We start from the raw sequence: 26536 nt of genomic DNA on the forward strand, positions 1-26536 counted from the left end.
TTTTCACTTTAGAAAAGAACTAAGTGACATTATGCTAGTTCTCCACCTTGCCACACCCCCCAATTCTTTTTATGCTGAGGCTACTTACAGCATTTTATATTTAAAAAGGCTCACGAGTTAAAAAAAATTGCTTTGAGATAGTTGATTTGTGTTTGTTCCTTCAAAAAGACTATGAAGGGGTTGTTTTCTGTTGTGGTTTTCAATTATTAAACTTCACTCTAGTTAGCACTGTTTTGCAGGAACTGCTAACAATGAGACTGAGGAAAATCAACACAAAAACAAACGAATGACCTTTTATTTCATACAGAGATACAGAAGCAATTGTGTGGGGCAACGATCTGATGGGCAGTCCAAATTCTTGAAGGAGGAAATTCATGGTAAATGTCATGATGGCTGGTTGAAGAGAAGGTCAAAGAAGGAGAGAATTGAGACAGAGACTGCGATGGCTAATAAATTAAAATTACAAAGAGCTACCAGGTTTTAATGCCATGACTTGACTTTGTCTGGGCATCCTCAATGCTGTGAACACCGTAATTTTGCAGTTACCATCAAAATTCTTGAGGGTAGTTTGTGCCATTTGTGGCAAGGGAACCATGCTCCTTACAGCCACTGACACATCATGCTTCATTAAAGAGTTGTGAACTTTGCTCACTGTCTGTCATCGACGTGGCCTTTGGGGCCCGACATGAATTTGGGTTGAATATCATCTTTTAAGCTAAAACAGTTGACAGTTTGGTTGGTCCCAGTTTTTGAGGCAATGCCACTTAGAGTGATTATCTTCTTTTAATCTGAGGAAAATATCTACTAAAAAAATTGTCTTGCTACTAAATTGTCTACTAAAAAATACAAGAAACGAGGTCAAGGTAGTGCAGACTCTTTCCGTGACACTCCACACCTCACCTCTTCACCTGTCTGTGGGCTGCATGGGGTGTGTAGACTCGTAATCTGCACCTGCGGACCTGACTCAGTAAACTGACTCAGTAAACAGTCTATCATGAAAAACACACTGCCAACACTTAACATCTGTAACTGGGACACGTCACATGATTTGTTATCAATGAAGACAGTTTATTGGCTTTAAATATACACCAGTAAACGTTTAACTGTTAGTTTATGTTTTACGATAAAAGAAGACTGAACCAAAACATCAGAGGAAATGAGGCTCAGTAGCATGATTTCAATATATTTTCCTGGATAAAAAGACTGTTTTAAAAAAAGTACATGACTTTTAATCTAAGAATGAAAGCTCCATGAGCTCAGTGTTTAGCACTGAATTGTTTGTGACTAAATTTAAAAAACAGAGTTCATAAAATAAAGGCATAGTGTGGGCAGCAAGAGAAAAGACAAAAAAAAGGGGGGGGGGCAGCTTTTAATATCACGTGTAACATCACTTGGCTGCTTTTGTCTGGTTTTGTTTCAGTCTGTTTAAGGCAGGATAATCTCTTTGCAACCCTGCAGATAAACCCTAGTGTTTTAGCTATAAGAAAGTTTTAAGAGTTCAGATATACAGATAAGCCAATTAAAAAAAAGAAAAACCCAAACCGTTTTCTTACAGTATTCTAAAGACTTTTGAAGCATTATATAAATCTTTAAAATCCCTATCACCCCCACTTTAAGAAATAAATCTATACTTTCATAAGGCACTCTTAAGACATAAAACAGCTTTGAAAATAGTTACATTCTACGCTAGGGATAACCCATTCCTTTGCCATAGGGATGGAGTGGATCGTTTGCCTCAAACTAGTCAATCTTTTGCACCAACAGAAACAAGCAGGTGTTCAGACCATTCTGAATTTACCTAAATAGCTTAATTTTAACAATGGGACTCTCCCATCCACTGATGAGAATTGCCCAAATTTAATGGTCAAATTTAAAAACAATATCCCTCTCTTTCTAGAAAATGCTTCCTTTGAACACAGAACAGTGACTTCTATTAGCTCCCACCATAAAGGAAGACAGAATGGAAGACAACCAAAGCCTCCCCATATCCTTCAATTTTACTGATGGAACAGTAATATAAAGGAACTTCACTTTTAAGTGACAACCTAATAACTATGGATAATCTAACATTTTAACTGTGTGTCTTCTAAGTATGCACGTTATTGGGCTAATGGCTTCCACTTCTAAACAGCAAGTATTAAAATCCCACTGTCCCTATTGCTAATAGAAACAAACACCAAAGCTTACAATATAGTAATGCAACCTCTAAGACTGTAACAACATGAGAGATTTTAGGACAGTTCCCACTCTTCCCTAATAGAAGAGAATGAAGGAACAAGATGGGTCAGACTGGGCCTGAAATACAATTTCACTATGAAGAAAGGACGACCAATGTCCCTGTTGAGCGGGAGGAGTTAAACTTGTGGAGCTGGGGGCGATATTAGACTGAGGCAATGGTGTGGGCTGGGTCTTTGTTTCCAAGAAGTACAGAAGGACCTTCAGAAAGGCTGCCACTGGGCACTTCTTTCTTCATCCTTCTGGGCTGGAAGCAAATGCTCTGTTACTTCTCGTAGAACTTCTTGTTGAGAAGGAAGATGAGGAGGTTGACGTTGACTTTAGCTCTGTCAAATAATTTCATGACAGCGACTCCTTCATACTGGAGCTGCAGCAGGTCCTGTTCAAAAAAACCATTCTGATGGTTAATCAAGTCAGTGGGACAAGAAAAGGAGGGATCCGGAAGGGACGAGGCCTGCCTTGTATGCCAGATGTGAGCTGGGGTGCGACACAAGTCCCCAGCTACGGAACTGCCTGCTGTGGCCCAGTCAGTCTAGGTGACATGTCGCCTGGAGAGGGTGACGGCGTTTCAATCCATGCTGAGACATAGTAACCCCTGAACACAAGATAAGGCCAGTAATGTCATCTCAACACTGTCTACTAGAGCCTCCATTCCCTTTTCAAATGACAGCTTTCCTATCCTTAACGCGACGGGGAAGAGAGGACTAAATGGTTTTCACATTCACTATATGCCCCTCAGTGTAGGAGCATGTTATACGACGTCTATTTAAGTCCTGTCAGAAATCCTACCAGGGGTGATTATCTCAGATTTGAAGATGAGAATACTGAGGCTGGAGGATGTTAAATGACCTGCCCAACAGAACAGAGCAGGACGTGGTAAATCTGGATCTGACAGCTAAGGCCTGTTTCTCTACTACCCTCCACCGTCCAGAACAAATCGAGGAAATCAGAGTGGTCTCACACCCAAACTCTGGAAGAGCGGTAGTGAAAAAGCAACCATCAAAGGGCCTGAAGGCAGGACTTCTCAGTGGTCCAGTGGCTAAAACTTCACCTTCCAAAGCAGGGGGTGTGGGTGCGATCCCTGGGTGGGGTGGGGGGACCAAGAGCCCACATGCCACAGGGCCAAAAATAAACAAAACGTAAAACAGAAACAATACTGTAACAAATTCAATAAAGACTGCAAAAAAAATCTTTAAAAAAGAGAGGGGCTGCAAGGGACCCCAAAAGTTCAACCAATTCATCTTTTGGAAAAATCTCAGGGGCTCCAGTTGGACAAGGACCCTAGTTCTGTGCTCACAGAACTAATGGAAGCTGGACGTTACCTAGGAGTCCTCTCACCGCCCTTACATTTTTTAATGCAAAAAAAAAGAGAGAGAGATGTTTTAAAATAAAAAGTAGGGATAGTTACGTTACAAAATGATTCACTGCAGAATTCTTAAATTTAGAAAGGGATTCAGAGGGGAATTCCCTGGTGGTCCAGTAGTTAGGACTTGGTGCTTTTATTGCTCAGGGCCTGGGTTCAATTCCTGGTGGGGGAACTAAGATCCCAAAGCAGTGTGGTGTGGTCAAAAAAGAGTCATATTGCATAACAGCTTCAGACTGGAAACCCAGGCCCATCATTTATTTTTTTCATTCTGATGTAATACACACTGTTTGTCTGCTATTTGTTCTGTGATCCCTATTTATTAACTTAGATTCAGTAAAAAAGTTGCTTTCTCTCCAAAAAAAAAAGAAAGTTCCCAAAATATAAATAAAGTGAGATTCAGTTCACAAAGATGCAATTTACACACATCTTGTCAGAAGTATACCTTTAAACCCCGTGTATCAAATCAAAATGAGAGGGGGGAAAAAAGATTTCAAGCTACTGAAAAAGTTCATGATTTTGTACTGTCGAGATCTGTACCTAAGCATTTTGTTCAAATCCAAGGTGTCGGTTAATTTAGTGGCAATCCTAAGTGGAAGCTTCAGGTATGCTCTCTGAAGATGTATACATCTGCAAAAGCTCACTAGCCCAAACAGACCAAATCAGACACACAGAAGTCCTCAGCTCACTGCCATGTGCGGGCAGCTCTCCTCACGTGGGTCTGCTTTTCTCCCCGTTCCTACCCTGACAAGAACACGACTATCTCACACGCAGAGCTGTCAGTTCCACCTGGTGCAGACCCACCTGATAATGTAACATAAACGTCTCCATTTGAACTCCCATGAACTTGGCCTTCACTTCGAAGTCTCCAACTTCTTCTGTTGGACTGATTTCAAAGATGACATTTTTAAACCTGTTTGAAACACAACATCATGAGGGTTTGATTTTTGTGTTCTCATATAAAAATATTCTGTGAAGTCTGGAAAGGAGATGAGCTCAGTGTTCAGCAGTGAAAAGGGGGACAAAATAAAGGTGCAAAGTGCTTTCACAGGGGGGGATGTGTGTGATATTGATGCTGTAATTACCATCTGCTTTGGGATCTGGAGAGAAGAGTGGCAACCTCTCCTGGGAGAACGTGCTTCCTACTGAGAGAGGCACCACTGAGGAAGGACACAGTGACCTCTGAAGGGATGACGTCAGGAGTCATCCTGGCCTTCCATGTGGCCACTCCTGAAACATGATAGTGAAAGGAGAATCAAGAGGAAATGGGGCCAGGAGGAGGAGGAAAAGACAGATGTCTGAAAACAAGCAAGTCTGAGGACTGGAAATGGTACATAAACAAAGCCGAGGTCAGAACCAAAAGAACCAAGACAGCGGGTGTTCTGGAAGGAGTAGGTGCTACAGATATAAATGGACTGAGTATTACCAAAGATAGACTGCTATTACTGAGAATACTTAAGGTGCCACTCACTCTCAACATGTTACATGCTCAGGAGCTTTATGGCACCAGACGTTGGGAGCAAGCTGTTCTCCAGGTGATCAAAGTGTGTCACCCCAGATTTCCAAAACTCAACTATGGAGCAAACTGCTCTATTATAAACAGAGCTGAGAATCATGGAGGATGCAAAAGAGGTCACTGAGAAGCTAGATGAGAGGTTACAGAGTCCACAGACTAAAACACACGCATTTTACTCAACAGGAGACTCTCATGGGTTTTATAAAGATATTATTTTACATAATAAGTAATTTTATTTTAACTGGTTTGGTTTGTCATCTGGTTTCTAATCTGTGGTAGCAAATTATTAAATAATGATAGGCACCTGAACAATAACAGGAAATAATGACAAAAAAGAAGGGAATAAATAACAAATTATGAAACAGGTCTGAAAAATGCATACAGTGCTAATCTAAAAAACAAATAAACCCAAAACACCAAGGTGCTCAATTGAAAAAATAATCAGAGAAAACATAGATAATAAGCCATGTTTAAATACACACACACACACACCCCCCCCCCAAAAACCTCAACTAGAATTCTAAAAAATGCAAAATTTAAAAGTGTTATCTTTTTTATCTATTAAGTCAAAAATATTAAAAATTGCTTTGCTATTCAATGATGGTAAAGAATTACTGAGGTAAGAGAGTGCTAGAAAAACATCTATTTCTGCTTTATTGACTATGCCAAAGCCTTTGACTGTGTGGACCACAATAAACTGTGGAAAATTCTGAAAGAGATGGGAATACCAGACTACCTGACCTGCCTCTTGAGAAACCTGTATGCAGGTCAGGAAGCAACAGTTAGAACTGGACATGGAACAACAGACTGGTTCCAAATAGGAAAAGGAGTACGGCAAGGCTGTATATTGTCACCCTGCTTATTTAACTTCTATGCAGAGTACATGATGAGAAACGCTGGGCTGGAAGAAGCACAAGCTGGAATCAAGATTGCCGGGAGAAATATCAATAACCTCACATATGCAGATGACACCACCCTTATGGCAGAAAGTGAAGAGGAGCTACAAAGCCTCTTGATGAAAATGAAAGAGGAGAGTGAAAAAGTTGGCTTAAAGCTCAACATTCAGAAAACTAAGATCCTGGCATCTGGTCCCATCAATTCATGGGAAATAGATGGGGAAACAGTAGAAACAGTGTCAGACTTTATTTTGGGGGGCTCCAAAATCACTGCAGATGGTGACTGCAGCCATGAAATTAAAAGACGCTTACTCCTTGGAAGGAAAGTTATGACCAACCTAGATAGTATATTCAAAAGCAGAGACATTACTTTGCCGACTAAGGTCCGTCTAGTTAAGGCTATGGTTTTTCCTGTGGTCATGGATGGATGTGAGAGTTGGACTGTGAAGAAGGCTGAGTGGGCTGGATGGCATCACCAACTCGATGGACATGAGTCTGAGTGAACTCTGGGAGTTGGTCATGGACAGGGAGGCCTGGCGTGCTGCAATTCATGGGGTCGCAAAGAATCGGACACTACTGAGCGACTGAAGTGAACTGAACTGAAGTACTTTCATACACATTTTGGACGCTGTTTGAAAATATTTTGTAATATTAATACATATGAGTTAAAAAATTTTTTTCAACTGCTATGGAAAATCGTATGGCAGTTCCTAAAAATATTAAAAATAGACTTTATCATATGATCCAGTAATTTCACTTCTAGGTATACATCAAAAAGAACTGAAAGCAGGGTCTCAAGAGATATTTGTACTTCCATGTTCAGTGTAACATTATTCACAACAGCAAAAAGATGGAAGCAACCCATTTTTCCATCAAGGGACAAATGGATGGCAAAATGTGGTTCACATATACAGTGAAAAGCGACTCAGGCTTAAAAAGGAAGAAAACCTGTCACAGGTTACAACCTGCATGAACCCTGAGGACATCATGCTAACTGAAGAAAGTCAGACACAAAAAACAAGTATATTACTCCCCTTGTATGAGGCAACTAGGAGTCAGACTCACAGAATCAGAGAGGAGAATGCTGGTTTTCCGGGGCTGGGGGAAACGGGAGCTGTAATTTAATGGGTGATTTCAGTTTTCTAAGATGAAAAGGTTCTGGAGATGGGCTGCACAACAACGTGAATGTACTTAACACTACTGAACTATACACCTAAAAGTAGTTAAAAAGGACTTTCCTGGCGGTCCAGTGGTTAAGACTCCAACTTCCAATGCACAGAGCATGAATTTGATTCCTGGTTGGGGAACTAAGATCGCACATGCCTCACAGTGTGGCCAAAAAACTAACTACTTAGAAAAAAATAGTTAAGATGGTAAATTCTATGTTTTGTGTTTTTCACAATAAAAAAAATTATACACTGACCAGAAATTGCATTTTTAGGCATCTATCATAAAATAAATAATCAGAGGTAGAACCAAAGATTACATTATAAAGGTGTTATTATATGTGTAATATTGTAAAAAGCAAAATCAACTTAAAATATTCTACAATAGGTAAATGGTTAAATTAAAACTACAGTATTAAAAATTACGTGGTCATTCAAACTATGTGAAAAATGCTCACAACATGTAATGAGGAAAAAAAACTGGATACGTGACTATAAACAGTATCATTCTAATTTATGTTAAAAAAAAAGTAGGAAAGTGAGTGAATAATCTTTATGTGAATAGAGGCCTATTAGGGAAAAGATACAAATACATTCCATTCTATGAAAGACAAATTAACTCTGGGTATTAGGCCAAATTCTGCATATAACTGATTAATTAGTCAATTACAAACACACATAAAATATAATAATGATTATCCAGATAAGAGAAAGTCAGTAAGATAAAGCTATGACAAACGCAGAAACAAAAATAATCAATATATAAAATAAAGTTAAAAAGTAAACACTCACTGATTCACTTGCAGGTCCTCAATTTCCAAAAGAACTCCTTTTTCATGTAGTCTAGCTGCCGTGTATTTTAGAGAGATCTTTTTGCTTTTCTTCCCTTTCATTTCCCTAGGCTTTTTGGAGACCCTGTAAAGACCACATTATGTTACTTTCTATAAGTTACTATCTACTGTGAATCTCTGTTGGTCACTCAAGCATATGAGGTTGGAAAACAAACTTCCCATACCCAGGCATAAGTACAAACCAATTCTAAAATGGCAAACGAATGCTAGGATTTCTACTTCAGGGAACTATACTGAAGGGAATCCCACAGGAGTCACTGTTAGCCCCCTTGGCTGTGAAGAGGAAAAAAAAAAAGACCTTAGAATGTGTCATTTTTAAAAGAGTTTAAGTCAGCATAGCAACACAGAGGAATGGGAACAAGGAAAAAGAAACAGATGTTAGCAGGCCACTGGGATAATCAAGGCAAGAAGCCGTAAGAAAAGTAAGCTAGGGAGGAACTGAGATGAATAAGAACAGGATCTGGGACTCTCAAGGGAGGGCTCTCAAGAAATGGGGCAGAAAAGCTGGTAGTTGTATAAAAGGTAACAATCCCTACAGCTGGCAACTGAAGTATCTATCAAAATCACAACTGCATAAAATTTTGAAGCTGGAAATTACATTTCTAGAAATTTATCTTAAAAAATATGCCTACATTTTCAAAATGACATATGTACAAGAGGCTATTTGTTACAGAATTTTTTATAATAAGTAACTGGAAACAATGTCAATGTCTATCAATGGAGAACTGACTCAGTGGTTAATTTACCTCAATAATGGAATACCATGCAGCCATTAAAAAGGAAATGAGAACCTAGCTGTGTCTGCTTAGAAGGCCTGAAACAATAATGGCTCTGGCAATAAGCATATCTAGTCCCTAGATTTCTGTTTCTAAATACCATTCTTCATTAAAAGGAACAAAGGATGTTTGGAATAGCTGATTCCAAGCCTGGGGAGGGGAGAATACAAACTGAACCAGAAACATCTTACGTCACAAAGTCAAGGGTTGCTCAGAGAATGATGGGGACATTTCAGAAGGATAGAGGCGCCAACTCCAGGGGCTCGGTTACGTGAATCTGATTCTTACCCCTTCACCGTCAGCCCTGCCTTACTTTGGGAAGTCTTCAGGGAGGGAGAGAAAAGGCACAGATGGGAAGAGTAAGCAGGCTAGGGAGAGGGGAAGCTGATGGGCTAAACACAGTCAATCTGTTGATAGCTGAAAGGTATATGGGTGCTTACTTTTCTGGGGTTTGAAAAGTCTCAAAATGAAAAGTTGGGAGTAAATAATAAACAGCCTTCTAGTAAGCAGAACCTGTGCTTAATCACTTCAACTCTCTGGATTTTCAATTTCCCTCCCTGCAAAATGGGCAGACTGATGGTTTGTAGCCAGCACCAAGGAGGCTGCATCAGTTCTTCCTTGGAAGCTGGGAAAAAATCATGGTCTGGGAGCCTGTGCTCAGGAAGTACAAGAATTTAACTGTTTATATTGTTTCTTAATTGAGTTTTGAGGCACATCCTGGTTTGGGGGCCACTAAATGACCCCTTTACAAGGTTCTTTAATTTCTAGGGCCGAGAAGATACTTTGGAACACAGGATGTTTAGAAATAAGCATCCCTGAAACCCTCCACACATTATTTATTTACACCATACCATAACAAATGGAGGGCTTCCCTGGTGGCTCAGCAGTAAAGAACCTGCGTGCCATGCAGGAGACCTAAGAGACTTGGGTTCGATCCCTGGGTCAGGAAAATCCCCTGGTGAAGGAAATGGCAACCCATTACGGTATTCTTGCCTGGGAAATCCCATGGAAAGAGGAACCTGGCAGGCTACAGTCCATGGGGTCACTAAAGTTGGACACAACTGAAGTGACTTAGCAAGCACGCACACATAACAAATGGAACTAGGAAATTACAAACAATTAGAAGCCAAACAAAGGACTAATGCAATAAACAGATCCAGTGTGTTGTCAGTAAAAAGCTCCAATGTCACTCACTTCAGTTGCCTCTGCTTCTTCCCCTGACATTGGTTCTCTATAAAAATACTCACTTGCCCTTGCTGGCTAAGTTATCCAGGCAGGTCTTGATGTAGCTTTTATAGTAGTCCACCTGCTCTCCATAAAAGGTGGCCTTAGAGTTCAGGGCAGCGTACGTCTGCTGCAGCTTCACCAGCTCAGCCTTCCTCCTCTGTCGGTATCTCCGCTGATTCCGAATATCCTGAGACATAATTATTAAAATCACAAAAATAATGATGTCATGTGCTTCTCGAACCATTAACACTAGAATCTGGCAATGTTTAACTCGGCCTTGCTTCACCACATGTTCGTCATAGGCAGCAGTTTTATGCTCAAAAATGAACAAGGAAATTCAGACCTCATCCATTTTTCCCCCCATTTCTATTTTCTAGAGGCAGGGGAAATGGATTCCTTTCACAGTCTCAGAATCAACTTGCAAAGCTTGTTTATACATCTTAAATATGTTATCAGGAGAGGGAGGAAAAAAATCATTTTACTATAACAAGTGCCAAGCTGCGAGGTGTGTGTGGTGTGCCCTTAGTGCAACGGCAGAGGACGCATAAATTCCTCGGCCTACACCAGAGCCTCTTACTTGAGAAGACTCACACAAACCTAGGATGTGATCATCGATCTGAAGCGAATTTCTATTGCACAGTTATCACTGAAAAGAGCCAGAGGGATTCTTTAAGGTCAAAAGACAAACTGAGACACAGGAAATTCTAATCAGGATGTTCTTCCTACTAATTTAAGCCAGGGAATACGCCATGGGAAGGCAGGCTAGGACCTCATGCTGGAAGGGTCAGAAGCGATTCCCGGGAGGAGAGGACCTGAATTGGCCTGTGAACTAAAGGTATGTTGTCACTGGAACAGCTACCATGCCCCCACAAGCCTCTGAGACAGCTTTCAGCACGGCCAGGCCACTGCTGTCCCCTAAATGCCATACCCTGGCGATGTCATTGATCAGTTCCTGGTATCTGTTCTTTGGGTCTACGGTGCCAAGCTCTGTGAGCTTCTTCAAGCCTGACTGGATCTTCTCCTTCTTCTCTTGAAGACTGAGGTTGCTGTCCTCCTTTATGGTTTTGGACTTCTTCATCTTGTCCGGGGTTTTGGCATCACGGATGGCGCGTCTCTGCATGGCCCTCTGATGCTCTGCTTCCTACAGCAAGAAAGAGGATTTCATGGGAGGCCTCCACCCTAACCCACACCGGAGCCTATCCAGCTCACACATTCTATTCTAGAAACAGAGGGTAACATATTTATATTCCCCCTGCCCCCCAGCCTAACACATGACAAACTGCATAAAGCAGAGGCCGCTCTCCTTTCATCTAGAAGAGAAACATCTATGAAGCTAGATCTTGGCATCTTTTTTTTTTTTAATGTTGACCATTTAAAAAATCTTTATTGAACCTGTCACAATATCGTTCCGGTTTCTGGCTGTGAGGCGTGCGGGATCTTAGCTCCCTGACCAGGGACTGAACCTGCACCCTCTGTATTGGAAGGCAAAGTCTTAACGACTGGGCTGTCAGGGAAGTCCTAAGATGCTGGCTTCTTTCCTGGACTCTGAGGTTTAATCAGGAGCTTGAACTCTACTGCATACAAAATCCCTCACTTTTTCCCTATCACATGTGGGATATGGAAACCATTTACTTTTGCTTGAAACCTGGCGTGACGAACGTTACAATCACACCAATGCAATGCCAGTGGCCGGTGGATGTTTTCTTCCCCCGACCTCGTCACAGCTGGATCACCTGCAAGCCTGCCCTCTGCTTTCAACGTGCTGCAAACGCCAGTGAAGAGACCCTTCTTGTATCTGGTATCTCTCTAGTCACCAACCAATGTCTGTCTGTTGTGTTCCCACCCAACAAACGAGCCTTCCCCTTCTTTCAGCACTTTCCTCAAAGTCTGGCTATCATCACCAGTTCTCATTACCATTCCTCTCACCCCAAATCCAGTGCCTTCTCTTAGCTGTTGCCTTGTTCATCTTCTCTGCACATCTTCCTTGTCCTAGCAAGGGCTGGTGCTGCCAAAGGACCCATGGTCCTTTCCTGATGACTGTTCTCTCTCAAACCATCAATGATCACCTCTATGCTGATAGATCCTAGCATGTGGCTAAGGTTCTGGGACCCTATTTTGAATTGTTTATACTATGGATGTTTATACTCAGAAAGGTTGTAATTTTTCCCAACCTGGAGCAATTCCTTTCCCAATATTCCTTTTTCTTCTAATATCAAAACTACTGCTTATCATGTGATATAAAGAGCATGAACTGGAAGTCAGACTGAACCAGACCCAAGTTTGGTTCTGCTACTGTAAGTGAATGATCGTGGGCAAGTTATTTAACCTCAAGGGGGTCTCAGTTTTATCATCTGTGAAATGAGGAACCTTGGTTCAAGCCCCATACCTTCCTGATGCTTTGCTCCTCACTGGCCCCTTTCTTAATTTTTATTATTTTTAGAGTCAAGACCACGGTGAATTTTCAGTGGTTTTCTAATTGTTTCAGTTTATATGTCACATATATCAAACTATATCATGAGTTCACAGAACTCAGGAGCCATATTCTACTCTTCTCTCCTACCTACCAAGGCATTTAACAGCATTCTAACTACAGGACTTCCCTGGCGGTCCAGTGGTTAAGAATCCACCTGCCAATGCAGCAGACATGAGTTCGATCCCTGGTCTGGGAAGACCCCACAGCCTCGGGACAGCTAAGCCCGTGCTCCAGAACTACTGAAGCCCTCAGGCCCTACCGCCTGTGCTCTGCAGCAAGAGAAGCCACTGCGATGTGAAGCCCATGCTCACCGCACACAGAGAAAGCCCTCATACAGCAACGAAGACCCAGCACAGCCAAAAAATAACGTCATGAAATTTTAAAAAACTTAGAAATACAATATTCAATAAATTGCTGGGCAGACTCACTGATTCTGTCTCAGGTTAAATTAAAGCGCACAGACAGACGGTATGCAAGTGCCAGTCTACCTCTGGATTTAGGGACCAACAGCTTTCTCCGGAAGCCCTGAACACTACCATCTGCCAGTCACATCCAGGCCCACCTCCCAGTGACCGCCTCTCACCATCTGTGTCAGCCCCGTCACATGCCCATCACAGGAGCACCTGTCCATCTAATTATGGTACACGCTAACCCCCAAAACTTTACCTGTTCACTGGTGGCTGGTGTCTCTAGGATTTCAGTCAAGGTCTCTCCCGGCTGGAACCGGATGACATCCACAATTAAGCGTTTTGTGCTGAAAGGAGATTCAGGAGGCATCCACACATTAGTACCTGTCCCGCTTCCTCTCGAAGGGACCTGGGCAGGAGCAGAACAAACAGCGCCTCCCAGAGTCCCACTGGGCAGCCCTAACACAGGTACCTGAAGCCCCAGGATCACTCATGCAGCTATGACAGAGTGGGCACTAAGGTCAGGATCTCAGAGATGCAAATTCGTTTCAGCATCTCATTAGCAAATAAGGCAGGTGAGTTCTGTGCCAACTATACTATGGGAGATGACCAAAACTGTATTGGGCTTAAATGGCCAAGGTCATTTTAGGTATGAACAAGTGGACTCGTTCAGCAAGACCAAGGGACAGGTGTGATCACTGGGTTAGTCACTCCACTCCTCCTCCTTTCAATCCTCACTTCAGTAAGATGGTCCGAGCATCCATTTCTGCATTCTCGTCTCCAGGCACATCGAACTTATTGGTCAGTGTGAGAGACACTTCCGTCTTAGCCAGTGCCTCCTTATTTGGGTCATTTAAATTGCCAGCACCTTCTCCTAAAGTTTTGGAAGGGTAGGAAAAAAAAAATCAATATTATAATAATACAGAGAAGAGACATTGGAGAGTAGATGATAATTCAAATAAAAGAGAATTCAAGTTTAAGAAGATAGCTGAATCAGCCAATAGGTACCGTGTGGCAAGGATACCCCTCAGTGAGAAAAAAAATTTTATGCCCAATGATTAAGACAAAGGACCCCTAATAAAATAATAAATGTTTGACAAATCAACACTGTAATATTTCTCTCTCAAAATACCCTGCTCATTTCCTTTATAGGACTCGTCATTTCTAGTCACACGAATATCCGTATTGCTCTTGCTGTTCAGTCGCTAAGTTGCGTCTGACTCGTGACTCCATGGACTGCAGCAGGCCAGGCCTCCCTGTCCTTCACCATCCCCCAGAGTTTGTCCAAGTCCATGTCCAATGAATTGGTGATGCCACCTAACCATCTCATCCTCAGATATGTGTTATATCTAAGCGTTTATAATATGCATTATTTGAGTCCACTTCAGTTCCTAACAGATGGGGATGGCACCTCATTTCTTCCCTGATGTGTATTTGGAGCGTGAACAGCGTGGAGACAGATGAGGAGACAATCACAGCACTCCTACCATGCTCCCTATCTCCAGCTTCCAGGCAGTTAAGTCGGAACCTTACCTATCAGGGACTCGATGGTGGGCACCTCGCCGAGGTCGTCCAGCAGCTCGTGGATCGGATCGTTGTGCTCCGGGGCAATGGCATCCTGGTGGTCTAACAGGAGCTGCACCCACACATCCAGGGGTCAATTCCATTCACACACTCAACCCACCATCCCCCAGCCCCACCCACAACATCTAACAGCACAAAAGATAGACAACAAAACTCCTGTTTTTAACAACTGACAAATTAATCCTCAACAGACTGACCCAAATAAACAACATGACACACAGAGCAGCATGCTGGCCTGTGATGCATGAAGAAAAAATACTGGTATTCTCCCAGTACCAGATAGAAAGGATTTAAATGCACCCTGCAGAAGAAAACTAGCTTCCCTGGCGGCTCAGACGGTCAAGCGTCTGCCTGCAATGCAGGAGACCCAGGTTTGATCCCTGGGTTGGGAAGATCCTCTGGAGAAGGAAATGGCAACCCACTCCAGGACTCTTGCTTGGAAAATCCCATGGACAAAGGAGCCTGGTAGGCTACAGTCCACGGGGTCGCAAAGAGTCAGACATGACTGAGCGACTTCAGTACAGAAGAAAGAACAAGGAAGCTCACAGACTTCAATACCCAAGTTATCAACGTACTCTACAACCAGTTCAAATGACTCACACTCATGCTTTTGCTAAAAGCTTCTGGTATATAATATCTTTTAATTTAGAGAAAAGTGCATCAGATCAACATTATTAATAATTCAGGTCCATTCACCAAATCCTGCATGGTGATATCCTCAAAAATGACAATCACTGAAATTTCATTTTACTTCCTCATTTCTTGTTCTATATGCCCTCAAAGGGGAAAAGGAATGAACTGTAAAAACAGTATTTTATCCAGTCATTATTATCAGAGGTCACAACAGAAATTCTGAAGCCCACGCACGGGGCTTCTGATTCAGCTGGCCTGAGGTGGGGTTCTTGGAAATTTTGTTCTTAATAGCCAGCCCAGATGATATTGACACAGGTGGCCTGGGGATCACTTCAAGAAAGTTAAGAAAAATAAGCAAAGGAAGATAAGAAACAAGGCAAATGTGACGTCAGTAAGATCAAAGGATGGGGAGGTATCTAGCATCCAGAGACAGTGGGCAGCGGCCAGAGAAGGCAATTAAGACAGAGCAATGGAATCACGTCATTGAAGAACACTCACCGTGTGGGTGTTGATGATCTCGCCGATGGAGATGTAGATCACTGGCTTGGTGAGGGTCACTAAATCGGAGTACTCGTCCACATTAAATTTATCCTGAAGCTCTGGGACATCACAAGCAGTTTGGAAAAACCGTCTGAAAATAAACACAGGAGCCGGGCCCCAACAAGTGCCACGCGTTTAAGAAGCTGATTAAGGAAGGACACCCCACAGACCCTTGGAATGGTGAGTTCAAACAGAAACCAGGCAAGACAGTTGACTTGAGAGAAACCGCGGCATATCCGTTGTGCTTCACAGCCCTGGGACGTTGGTGCTCTTTCCACTTTATTTTAGTTCTGCCCACAAGAACCGCTCAACCATAATTTAAGACGGTTCTCAAACACCAGTTGTCGTTAGTGGACCCAACTCTCGAAGACAACGCCCTGAACTCACGACTGAATGATTAACTTACAAATACTAAAACTGCTCTCCAATTCTTCTCTGATTGCAAAGTAACATGTGCCTGATGTAGACGTTATGTTTATGGTAAGCATTGTCTATTTCATAGGAACACATTTTACTTTTTAAAAATATTTTTAAGTATTATTTTTCATTTCTATTTTGCCTCTGTTGGGTCTTTGCTGCTGCTCACGGGCTTCCTCTCCCTGCAGGACAGGGGCTTAGTTGCTCCACGGCATGTGAAATCTTTCCGGACCAGGGATCCAACCCCTGTCCCCTGCATTGGCAGGCGGATTCTCAATCACTGGACCACCAGGGAAGTCCAGAACACATTTTAATAGCTCACACATGCTTCTCATCATCATCTGGAGCTCTGAGCACATCAGGCACGTATCCTACGATACTGTGGTCCAGGGAATTCTGGGTGTGGTATTTCATCTCGTCTTTACCCTTAAAAGTTAGAAGCACACCCACTGTCTTCTATGTACCTCATCCCTTTCCCCTTACCTGAATTTCTGGTAGGACTGGGAGAGGTATTCATTAATGATGCTCAAGTGAGCGTTATCTCCCAGGAACATCTTATTGGAAGCTGCGTGCTGGAGCATCTTGGCAATGGACCCAAGATTGCGGCGTTGGTCTGTGGTGAGCTGGCCTCCTGCCGACAGGTCAATGATGTCAAAGGCATCGGGAGCAACAATGGCTGGATTCATGTATCGGTAGTAAAGTAAGTTGCCAATAATCTGGGAACAGAGGAAAAAGAAATGGGTGTTAAAAGCCACTTCAACAAGAAAGCCACGAACGACTTTGCTAACAAAACCAGAAAATGTGGCCCTGTGAGGAAAAAAAAAAACCACTCTATACACACACATGCACACACATACACACACGCGCACACACACACACCTTTTCTCAAGGCCTGAAACTAAAATGACCAAACTTCCCTTGACTGGATGCAGAAAAAAAAAGAAAATGAGAACAGAATTGAAAATCACTACAATGAAAGAACAGATTCAAAAGGTAAAAATGGTAGACATAAAGTCTGTTATTGAGCACTTTAGGGCATTCTTTGTCCACATATCACGGCAGCAAATAAAGCCACGTCAGCCACATGTACTTTTCATTACCATGGAGGTGGGCACTCATTCTAAGAAGCTAAAACAAATCCTTGAACTTGACCTAGCGTCATCTGTCCAACCCCCACCATCCTCATGCTGCGGACGTCAAAGGCAGACAAGTCAATGCCTCTGAAATCAAAGCCACTCAACACATATCTCTTCTACAGAAGAATTCAAGGACAGTCAAAGCATTTCCCCTGGAGTTTCATTCAGAAAAAAAGAAAATGAATTCACCTGAACAGAAAGTCTAGAATCGAGGCCTCACTGTAGGAAAGCAGAGAGCTAGGAGAGAAGAAAAAAGCGTTCAGATTAAGGAAAAAAAAAAAGAGGGAGCATAGCTGAGTAAGAAAGAGTGATCAGCAACAGCCTTAGCACAAACAACTGTGCTTGCTAGCATTCACCTGGCCACCAGCAGGGGGAGCAAGTCTTCAGCAAAAAGACAGGACTCAAAGAAATGCTATCTCAAGACAGAAAAATCCATCTTCTCTACTTGGTTGATAGCTGTGTGCCATTCAAACAACATAGGAACCATACAGGAACTAAGAGAGGTATCATTTACTGTTTACCATCACTTTCAAAACCTCATGCTTAATGGCGAGCTACTGACAAAATCTATGCTAAGGTCCTTATTACTAAAGGTCTAAGGAAGGGAACAGCTACCCACTCCAGTATTCTGGCTTGGAGAATTCCATGGACTGTATAGTTCATGGGGTTGCAAAGAGTTGGACACGACTGAGAGACTTTCACCTTTACTTTTCATTTTCAAGGTCAGGCTTAGTCCTGGAGAAGGAAATGGCAACCCGCTCCAGTATTCTTGCCTGGAGAACCCCATGGACAGAGACCAGCAGGCCAGTCCATGGGTTCTCAAAGAGGCAGTCACAACCAAGCGACTGAAACAAACAAAACGAAGGTCTAAGGCCAGGTTTGGTCTAGGCACCTTTCCCTCCAAGGGCTACTATTGGAAGGGAAAGAACATGCCAGCTTTCGGTCTTACCTTCAGCAGCTCATCCTCACCAGCATCAGGGAACTTCTCGTGTAAGGAGTCCTTCAGCACTTTGGCAATGAAGCGCATCCCATAGCTGTGGGGTAGACAAAACTTGGTGAGAAGGACCGGGAGCTGGAGGCCACTAGTGCTGGGCTCTACCGGGGGCCACAGCGGGCGACACTCACGGGATTTTGTCCACGGAGCTGATGATGGCTGCCAGGAACTTGTCAGTCACAGCCCGCATGTTCCGGATGGAATTGTCTAGCCGAGTCCTGACTTCCTCGTGAGACAGGGCCTGTTCTGGGGTCACGTCGTAGGGCAGTTTGCTGGGAAAGCAAACATTACCCCCAAGTATGTTAGACCATCACTTCATGGCAAACGGAAGGGGAGAAAGTAGAAGCAGTGACAGATTTTCCTTTCTTGGACAAAGGTCCATCTAGTCAACACTATGGTTCTTCTAGTAGTCATGTATGGATGTGAGAGCTGGACCACAAAGAAGGCTGAGTGCCAAAAAACTGATGCTTTCTAACTGTGGTGTTGGAGAAGACTCTTGAGATTCCCTTGGACAGCAAGGAGATCCAACCAGATCCAACCTCCAGCAAGGAGATCCCAGATCCAACCTTGATGCTGGGAAAGATTGAGGGGAAGAGAAGAAGGGGGCAACAGAGGATGAGACAGTTGGATAGCATCACCAACTCAATGGACATGAGTTTGAGCACACTCAGGGAGTCAGTGGAGGACAGGAAAGGCTGGCGTGCTGCAGTCCATGGGGTCGCAAAGAGTTTTAGCAAATGAACACAACTTAGCAAATGAACAGCAACATGCTAGACCAGCAGCCTGAGGTGAGGCTGTGTCTTTCACAAGCAGAATGACACAGAGAGACCAGGTAATTCTGTTACACTCACAGAGCTGGTGAACGGTGGGGCTGGCGAACTGGGGCTCGGGTTTTCAGCTGTGAAGTTGGAGCCTAGATCTATGTGCCAGGCACTGTGATGGGCATTTGGGATCAAAGCGTTAAGAGACATGATAGCTCCCTGAGTTCCTCACGGTTTATATGTGTGGGAGAGACACACACGTAACGATCTGTAAACACATCGTGCAACAATAAGAAGCTGACCGGAAGTCTTACAATGCCACAGAGAAGAGGCTTCTACTCAGATTGGAGGAATTGAGAAGACATCCATAAGGAAGGAACGTATGAACTCAGAAATATGGGAGAAAAAAAAGTCTTCTAGGAAAGAAGATCAAACACAAGGAGGTAAGAGGAGGAGAGATGAGAACATTAAAATAAATAGAGGCCACGTCATGGAGGGCCCTGTGTGTATTGCTAAGTCTGGACTTTCCCAGAAGTCAGGGAGAGCCATTTAAGGGACAGGAGATCTGAATTTTGAAGATTACCCCCCGAGAACCTCACGTATGATCTAATCCTACTCTACACCAAATGAGAAACCCACTGCAGACCACATTGCTCACATCTCTAGCCCTCCCCCAAGCTAGATAAAATCAGAAACATTTTGGCTCTCTGAGCTATATTTCCCCAGCATTTCCCATATTGTGGTGACACATTCCTGCTCTGGATGTACTCATGTAGGTGGTAAACTATGGCCCAGGCACAGAAGTCTCCTGGATTATGGTAATTTAGTTGGCCTAACTTGCAGTGTTCCAGGGCAGCTCATCATTCGCCCACAGCATCTCCTGTTCCCTCTCACAGAACACAGAGATCTCACTCAGATCCAGGTGTCTCTTCACACCTAACCCCATTTCTGCGATGCCAGTGTCCTTCCAGTCTTAGGCTCTCTGAGCTCTTTTCACCTGCCAGCATTTGGACAGGAAGACTCTGCACTCGGCAGGGCCCACTGCACCCTCCGGCCTCCACCACATGATGCTCACCCACTCAGAGAGGCTCTCTCCAACCACTCTAAGGTAGCTCCCACTTGTATGCTTCATCACAGCTCCCTACAAAACTACAAAACTTCACAAAACTACTCTCAGCTTGCAACTTCATTTCTATGTACCTGTCTCATCTCTCCAAACTATGAACAGAGGGCAGGGAGTGTGTTGGTTTCAATCATTATTGTATGTCTCATCTGTTATTGTATTTTTTTTTTGGTTTGTTTAATGTAGACCATTTTTTAAAACTCTTTATTGAATTTGTTTCAATATTGCTTCTGTTTTATGTTTTGTTCTGGCTAAGAGGCATGTGAGATCTCAGCTCCCCAACAAGAGACTACCCGCACCCCATCCCACTTAGAAAGTGAAGTCTTAACCACTGAACCGCCAGGGAAGTCCCCAGCATCGTATTACTATATGTGCATTTAACCCACTGTCTGGCACTTGGGAAGTACTCTATAAATATTTGCTAAATAAGTGAAGAAATTACCAACTCAACTACTTAAAGAAGAGATTTCTATGGAAAAACTATCTGAACCATTACTAACTTTCAAATCAAAGAAATATTAACTGCCTAAAAAGAGAAAGAAAATACTAAAAGAATGAAAGAAAAAGGGGCTGTGATGATCATACCTCGCCTCTCCTGTCTGGGACTCCATCTGGTTAACCCAAGACTTGTAAATATCCACGGGGTCAGTTTTGATGTTGAGGGTCTTGTCGTCCATGATCTCCTTCACCACTGGAGCCAAGATCTGTCTGAGCGCGTTCTGGCCCCGGGCGCCGCGGTTGAAACTCACAACCATCTTAATAACTGTTGGATTTCCTGTCACAATCTCTTGAATCTGATCTACTTTCGACCTGTACAACACAAGAAACAGGTTCAATTCAAACTAATCACGAATCTACCAACTTTCGGATCCTTCCTACTTAAAGACCCCATCTCCTTAAAAACAGAAGTAGCTGGAAAGAGGTTGGGTACATGCTCTTTCTCTAGAAACTTTCCCAACTCTCATCTGAATACGGAACCTGCCTGCTGCTGCAAACTCTTATCATGGGGACATGATCGGGTCTCTTATTAGCTAAAGATGAGAAAGTTTCCTGTTTGGATCAGTTTCTTTAAAATTCTATCTTAATACAGAATGTTTCTAAAATTACTGGCAAATGTCTTACTCTATCATCTCCCCAGAAACAGCAACACTTTATATTAGTGTTTATATTAGTTCATCATTAGCATATTAGTTTATATTGTGTATATATGATTAGTTTATATTGGTGTGTAGTATACATAGTATGAAAAAGTGAAAGTGAAACTGTTAATTGCTCAGTCATGTCTAACTCTTGTGATCCCATGGTCTGTAGCCCACCAGGCTTCTCTGTCCACGGGATTTCCCAGGTAAGAATACTGGAGTGGGTTGCCATTCCTTTCTCCAGAGGATCTTCCCGACCCAGGGATCAAACCCAGGTCTCCCGCATTGCAGGCAGATTCTTTACCATCTGAGCCACCAGGGAAGGCCAATTACTTACATATATATGGTATATGTGTAGTTAATTTGTACTTTTAGTACAATTAGCTTGCATTAGTGTATAACATACATTGCTGTTGTGGTTTAGTCCCTAAGTCGTGTCCGACTCTTTGCAACCCTATCGACTGTAGCCCATCAGGCTCCTCCGTCCACGGGATTTCCCAGGCAAGAATAGTGGAGCGGACTGCCATTTCCTTCTGCAGGGGATCTTTCTGATCCAAGGATAGAACCCACATCTCCTGCATTGGCAGGTGGGTTCTTTATCGCTGAGCCACCAGGGAAGTTCTATACTATGTATTATTATGTTATAAAAAATAGATGCTTCTTTAGATTAAGTATTTCACACATATCACAGTGTGGAGAAAAGGCACAAACAGGCCTGAATCTCTAACTGGCAGCATCTGTGATGGAGGGGAGGGGTTCCCAGCTCTGCAGAAATCTGTCCCTACTTGATCTCCTCCTGCAGGGCTGTCTTGAAGAGCCGCAGGAGCAGGTACTCCTCGCGCTGGTTGGAGGCATAGTTGTAGAGAGTGAAGATCACAGAGTCCATGAACTTGGTGGACTTATTCTGGGGCATCTGAAAGATCAGCTTCGCCAGGTAGGTGGGGTTGGTCTGAAACATAAACCAAGGAATAAGTGACTTCCATGTAACGTGAAGGCTGGCACAAATATTCAAGACTTTTCAGCTTAAAGGATCAGGATGTACCTGAATAATAAAAGAAAAATAAGGCAAGCCCTTTGCTCACCCCTCGGTGGAAATCAGAAAGACTTCCACAGAGATCCATGCATAAGGTTTTCTTGAGAAAAAGTTAACTAACTTTTATAGTACTGATTCCAGGAGCCACTCACCTGCAGTAAATAAAATAAGTGTTGATACGCTTCCAATTTCTCTCTCTTCTCCTTGCTCAAAGCCTTCAGACCTCCCTTCTGTTTATTTAGCATCATCATATCAGACAACTGTTCCTTATTTTTTTTGGTAAGTTTTTTACTGTGGGAAACCACATCCTGTAAACAAACACATATATACATAAATCAAAACACTTTCAAAGATGCAACTCTGGGCATTATGGACAGGTTTTTACCACGTAAAAACTTTCATGAAGGTCTACTGCACTGGCAGATCCCATTATATATTTTAGAATTACTACCATCTGCTGTTGCTGTTTTAGTCACTCAGTCGTGTTTGACTCTTTGTGACCCCATGGGCTGTAGCCCACTAGGCTCGTCTGTCCATGGGATTCTCCAGGCAAGAATACTGGGCTGGGTTGACACGCCCTCCTCCAGGGGATCTTCCCAACCCAGGGATCGAACTGCTTGGCAGGTTGATTCTTTACCACTGAGACATCTGGGAAGCCCCTGGAATCATTGCATTAAATCCTATTTTCATTATGTCAATCAAATCTATTCCTAGTCAAGTCTACTTATAAAGAACCTAATCCTAAAAATGTCCATTGATTCAGGAAACCAGCTTCTAGGAGTCTATCTTACAAAGTCTTATATACAATAAAAGCTACATGTACATTGAAACATTAACTGCAGTATTATTCTGTAATAAAAAAAAGTTGAAAATGCCAAATACTCTGGAAAATGACGTGACTCAGATTACTTCCTGATCAATTATTACACTGCCATTGAAAACAATATTTGTGATGATATCACATAAAATGTATCTTATCCTCTATATTAAATAAAAATGTAGGATACAAAATGATTGTTAGAGTGGTAGAATTATGGGATGATTTTATCTATGCTTTTCTGTTTTTAAAAAATATTTATTTGGTTGCCCCAGGTCTTAGCTGTGGCAAGCAGATTCTAAGTTGTGTCACGTGGGATCTACTTCCCTGACCAGGGATGGAACCCAGGCCCCCTGCACTGGAAGCACAGTCTTAGCCACTGGATGGATAAGACTAAAGCTATATGGTCAAATAATTTCATTTCTTATATAACATGAAAGAAAACGTACAGCATTCACTGAGAAGAAGGCCAGCCCTGCAAGGCATAAAGGGGGGAGGCAGAGGTATCAGGGAGGACAGTGCCCCAAGGCCCTGGCTGGCACTGGACCATACCTGCAGTGTAATTTTATTTTTCACCAGCAGTCCGATTTTGATATCCATGAGATTGAGGTCATTCTCCAGCTGCTGGTTAGAACGGATAAGGGTAATAACCTCTTCCCGCATCTTCATAAGATCGAGCTCCTCCTGAAAATCCTGGTCACTTTGGTCAAGCAAGTGGACAAATTTCCGGACCACAATCATAGGCGGATCCTCAGCGTTGACTGACAGAGAGAAAGCATGTGTCAGATGAGGAATGGCATTCCCAGAAGAAGTTCTGTCTCTTGGAAAGCATCGGCACTGTCATATATTTACAAAGGAAAACAAAAGCAGCTCTATTCACACGTAAGATATTCGTTTATTTTTGAGATGTGCAGAGACAACCACCAAGTGCAATCTTCCTGGTCATGCTACTGCTGTGTTGTTATGTGGAAGGCAGATACGGCAAGCAGCAAGACACCAAGCCATGGGTTAGCAAAGGGGCTTCAGTCACAAGCAGCACCCTGCCCCCCAAGCCTTGCCTGCAGGACAAGAAAAGAGATCCGTGGAGAATACCCAGAACCCGATGGCTCTCAGCCACTGTCTCAACTCTTCTCTGCTGAGCCACAGTTACTCACTGAGAGTCTTGTAGTCATCACGAGCTTTGTTTGCCCGGATAAAAGCCTGGATTTTGATAATGTCATTTATCTAAGGGACACAAAAGAAGAAATTTCTCAATTCATATGTCCACCACAAACACAGCAAAATTGATTCTATTGGTACTTCTCTCCCGGGGTACTCACATGATCTCGGAAATACTGCAGGCGTTCTCTATAGCGCTTTCTAGCTTGGTGCATCCTTGCCAGAGACTGGATCTGTGGAGAAGGAGAGGGGGTCCCAGAAATGAGAAGAGCCCTTCATCTCTGCACATGTCACGCTCGCATGCCACGCTGACGAGAAACCCTGCCTGGGATACATACCTTTATAACTTCATCTTTGTGGGAGCGCAGGTAAGCCAAGCGGTCTTGGTACGCCTTCTTCTGCTTGTATCCTCTCCACTGAGACTGAAACCCAAATGTTACAGAAGACACGTCATTTCCCAAGGCTCAGAGGAGGTTAAAAAAGGTCCCCCAAGAGCAATTCGCGACACAGCTTTAAAAAGGACCACGCCCACTTGTGATGGAGGAAGGAGCAACTGGGCGGCACCTCCACCAGGAGAGCACCTGGCCAACTTCCACCTCCTGGAGGTGAGCACAGCGCTGCGCGCTTTTCAAAGGGCATCCACACAGATGCCGTCACTGGCTCCTCACAACCAATCGGCGAGGAATGTAAGATGAACATTAGCATCCACATTTACAGAGGAGGACACAATCTCAGAGAAGAGGCTCGCCGCCACCTGCCAGTGCTGGAGTCATAACTCCTAACCCAGAATTCTTTCCGAGCTTCCCTATCACTGAAGCAAAATCAAGAGTTGCTTCTCTCCATATTCAAACCTCACGTAAAGGAATAGTCTTAGGAGACCGCGAGGTGCCAAGAAGAACTGCCACTGAGCTGGACAACTTACCATTGAATACCATTAAGCACACGCTTGATTATGTGGCAGTAGAGAAAGGGATGGTCAGAAGGCAAAAACCCACTCAGACATTCGATCATAGGCACTGGACTGTTCACGCCCAGACACTCGGCTGTAGGCTCTGACTGTTCATCACACTCAGACACTTGACTGTAGGCACTGACTGTTCATCACACCCAGACACTCAACTGTAGGCGCTGGGTGTTCATCACACTCAGACACTCGACTCTAGGCACTGGGTGTTCATCACACTCACTTGACTGTAGGTGCTGACTGTTCATCACACTCAGACACTCGACCGTAGGTACTGACTGTTCACCACACTCAGACACTCAACTGTAGGCACTGGGTGTTCATCACACTCAGACACTCGACTCTAGGCGCTGAGTGTTCATCACACTCAGACACTCGACTGCAGGTGCTGACTGTTCATTACACTCAAGACACTCGACTATAGGCTCTGACTGTTCATCAGTCCTGCTCTGGAAGGCCCCTTGCTGTCTGCGCACAGGAGGCTCTGAAATACCTGAATGCAGGTGATGGCCGGAATCTGTTTCTTCAGGAAATTCATCCTGGATCGGAACTCCTGCCGGACTAAGTACCCCCGGCAGCAAGCCTGCAGCTTGGTGATCAAGCCTTCATTGGCCAGCCAAAGTTGTTCCCGGTTATACGCAGCCGTTACCCCAGAGATGGAACTCTGAAAACACAGCAGTCACGTGAGAAGACGTACACATACAGAGTTTTAACATGGTGTCATCTGCAGTGCACACACTAATGCTCACAGCTGGCCAAGGCTATAGTTGCGGTGCACAGGCTTACTGACCTCACAGCATGTGGGATCTTCCTGGACCAGGGATCAAAACCATGCCTCCCACATTGGCAGGTGGGTTCTTTACCACTGACCCACCAGGGAAGCCCCTATTCTAGACCTTTAGCCAAGAAACAGGAATGAAGACTTCAGGTCTATTTTTCAAGGCCAAGTTGTCCTCACATCCTTCTTTGACCTCATGTCATTTCCTTTACTCACTCACCTGCCTAATGCTGACCATCCCAGGAACTGTGCTTCCTGATCTGGGGTCATACTGACAAGAAGACAGAGAGACAGGTGCCACCAAGGCCTGGAGCCCCTGGAACGCCACAGAGGAGGGCCCTGTGGGGGAGTGGACAGACTACAAATGGTCTGGAGAAGCAGCCTAGCGTGTTTGGACTGTTACTACCAGCTCCGGAGAACCAGCAAACCTTCAAAGAGGAATAAAACCGTCAGATATGTTTTTAGAAAAGCAGCATGGTTAGCTGAGTAGCTGGCAGATTAGCGTGAGCGGGTGAATTAGAATCCTGGTAGCGTATGATCCCAGTGAGA

The 26536-nt window shown here is 43.6% G+C and overlaps 1 protein-coding gene across 1 annotated transcript in view; it reads right to left on the minus strand.

The window, feature by feature from the left end:
* Positions 1-281: 281 nt before the first annotated feature.
* IQGAP1 (IQ motif containing GTPase activating protein 1) overlaps positions 282-26536 on the minus strand; it is a 108385-nt gene continuing 82130 nt past the window's right edge. The window contains exons 19-38 of the mRNA XM_052659380.1: positions 25703-25873; positions 24584-24667; positions 24407-24478; positions 24242-24311; positions 23640-23848; positions 22423-22578; positions 22023-22186; positions 20684-20908; positions 18346-18486; positions 18170-18254; positions 16568-16800; positions 15626-15758; positions 14444-14546; positions 13649-13784; positions 13170-13257; positions 10959-11171; positions 10051-10217; positions 7969-8091; positions 4403-4511; positions 282-2614 (exon numbers count right to left, since the gene is read on the minus strand). Of these exons, the coding sequence (XP_052515340.1) occupies positions 2501-2614; positions 4403-4511; positions 7969-8091; positions 10051-10217; positions 10959-11171; positions 13170-13257; positions 13649-13784; positions 14444-14546; positions 15626-15758; positions 16568-16800; positions 18170-18254; positions 18346-18486; positions 20684-20908; positions 22023-22186; positions 22423-22578; positions 23640-23848; positions 24242-24311; positions 24407-24478; positions 24584-24667; positions 25703-25873 (2796 nt within the window). The 3' untranslated portion in view covers positions 282-2500. The remainder of the gene's footprint in view (positions 2615-4402; positions 4512-7968; positions 8092-10050; positions 10218-10958; positions 11172-13169; positions 13258-13648; positions 13785-14443; positions 14547-15625; positions 15759-16567; positions 16801-18169; positions 18255-18345; positions 18487-20683; positions 20909-22022; positions 22187-22422; positions 22579-23639; positions 23849-24241; positions 24312-24406; positions 24479-24583; positions 24668-25702; positions 25874-26536) is intronic.

Source organism: Budorcas taxicolor, chromosome 21 (assembly GCF_023091745.1).
Source record: "Budorcas taxicolor isolate Tak-1 chromosome 21, Takin1.1, whole genome shotgun sequence".
NCBI lineage: Eukaryota > Metazoa > Chordata > Mammalia > Artiodactyla > Bovidae > Budorcas > Budorcas taxicolor.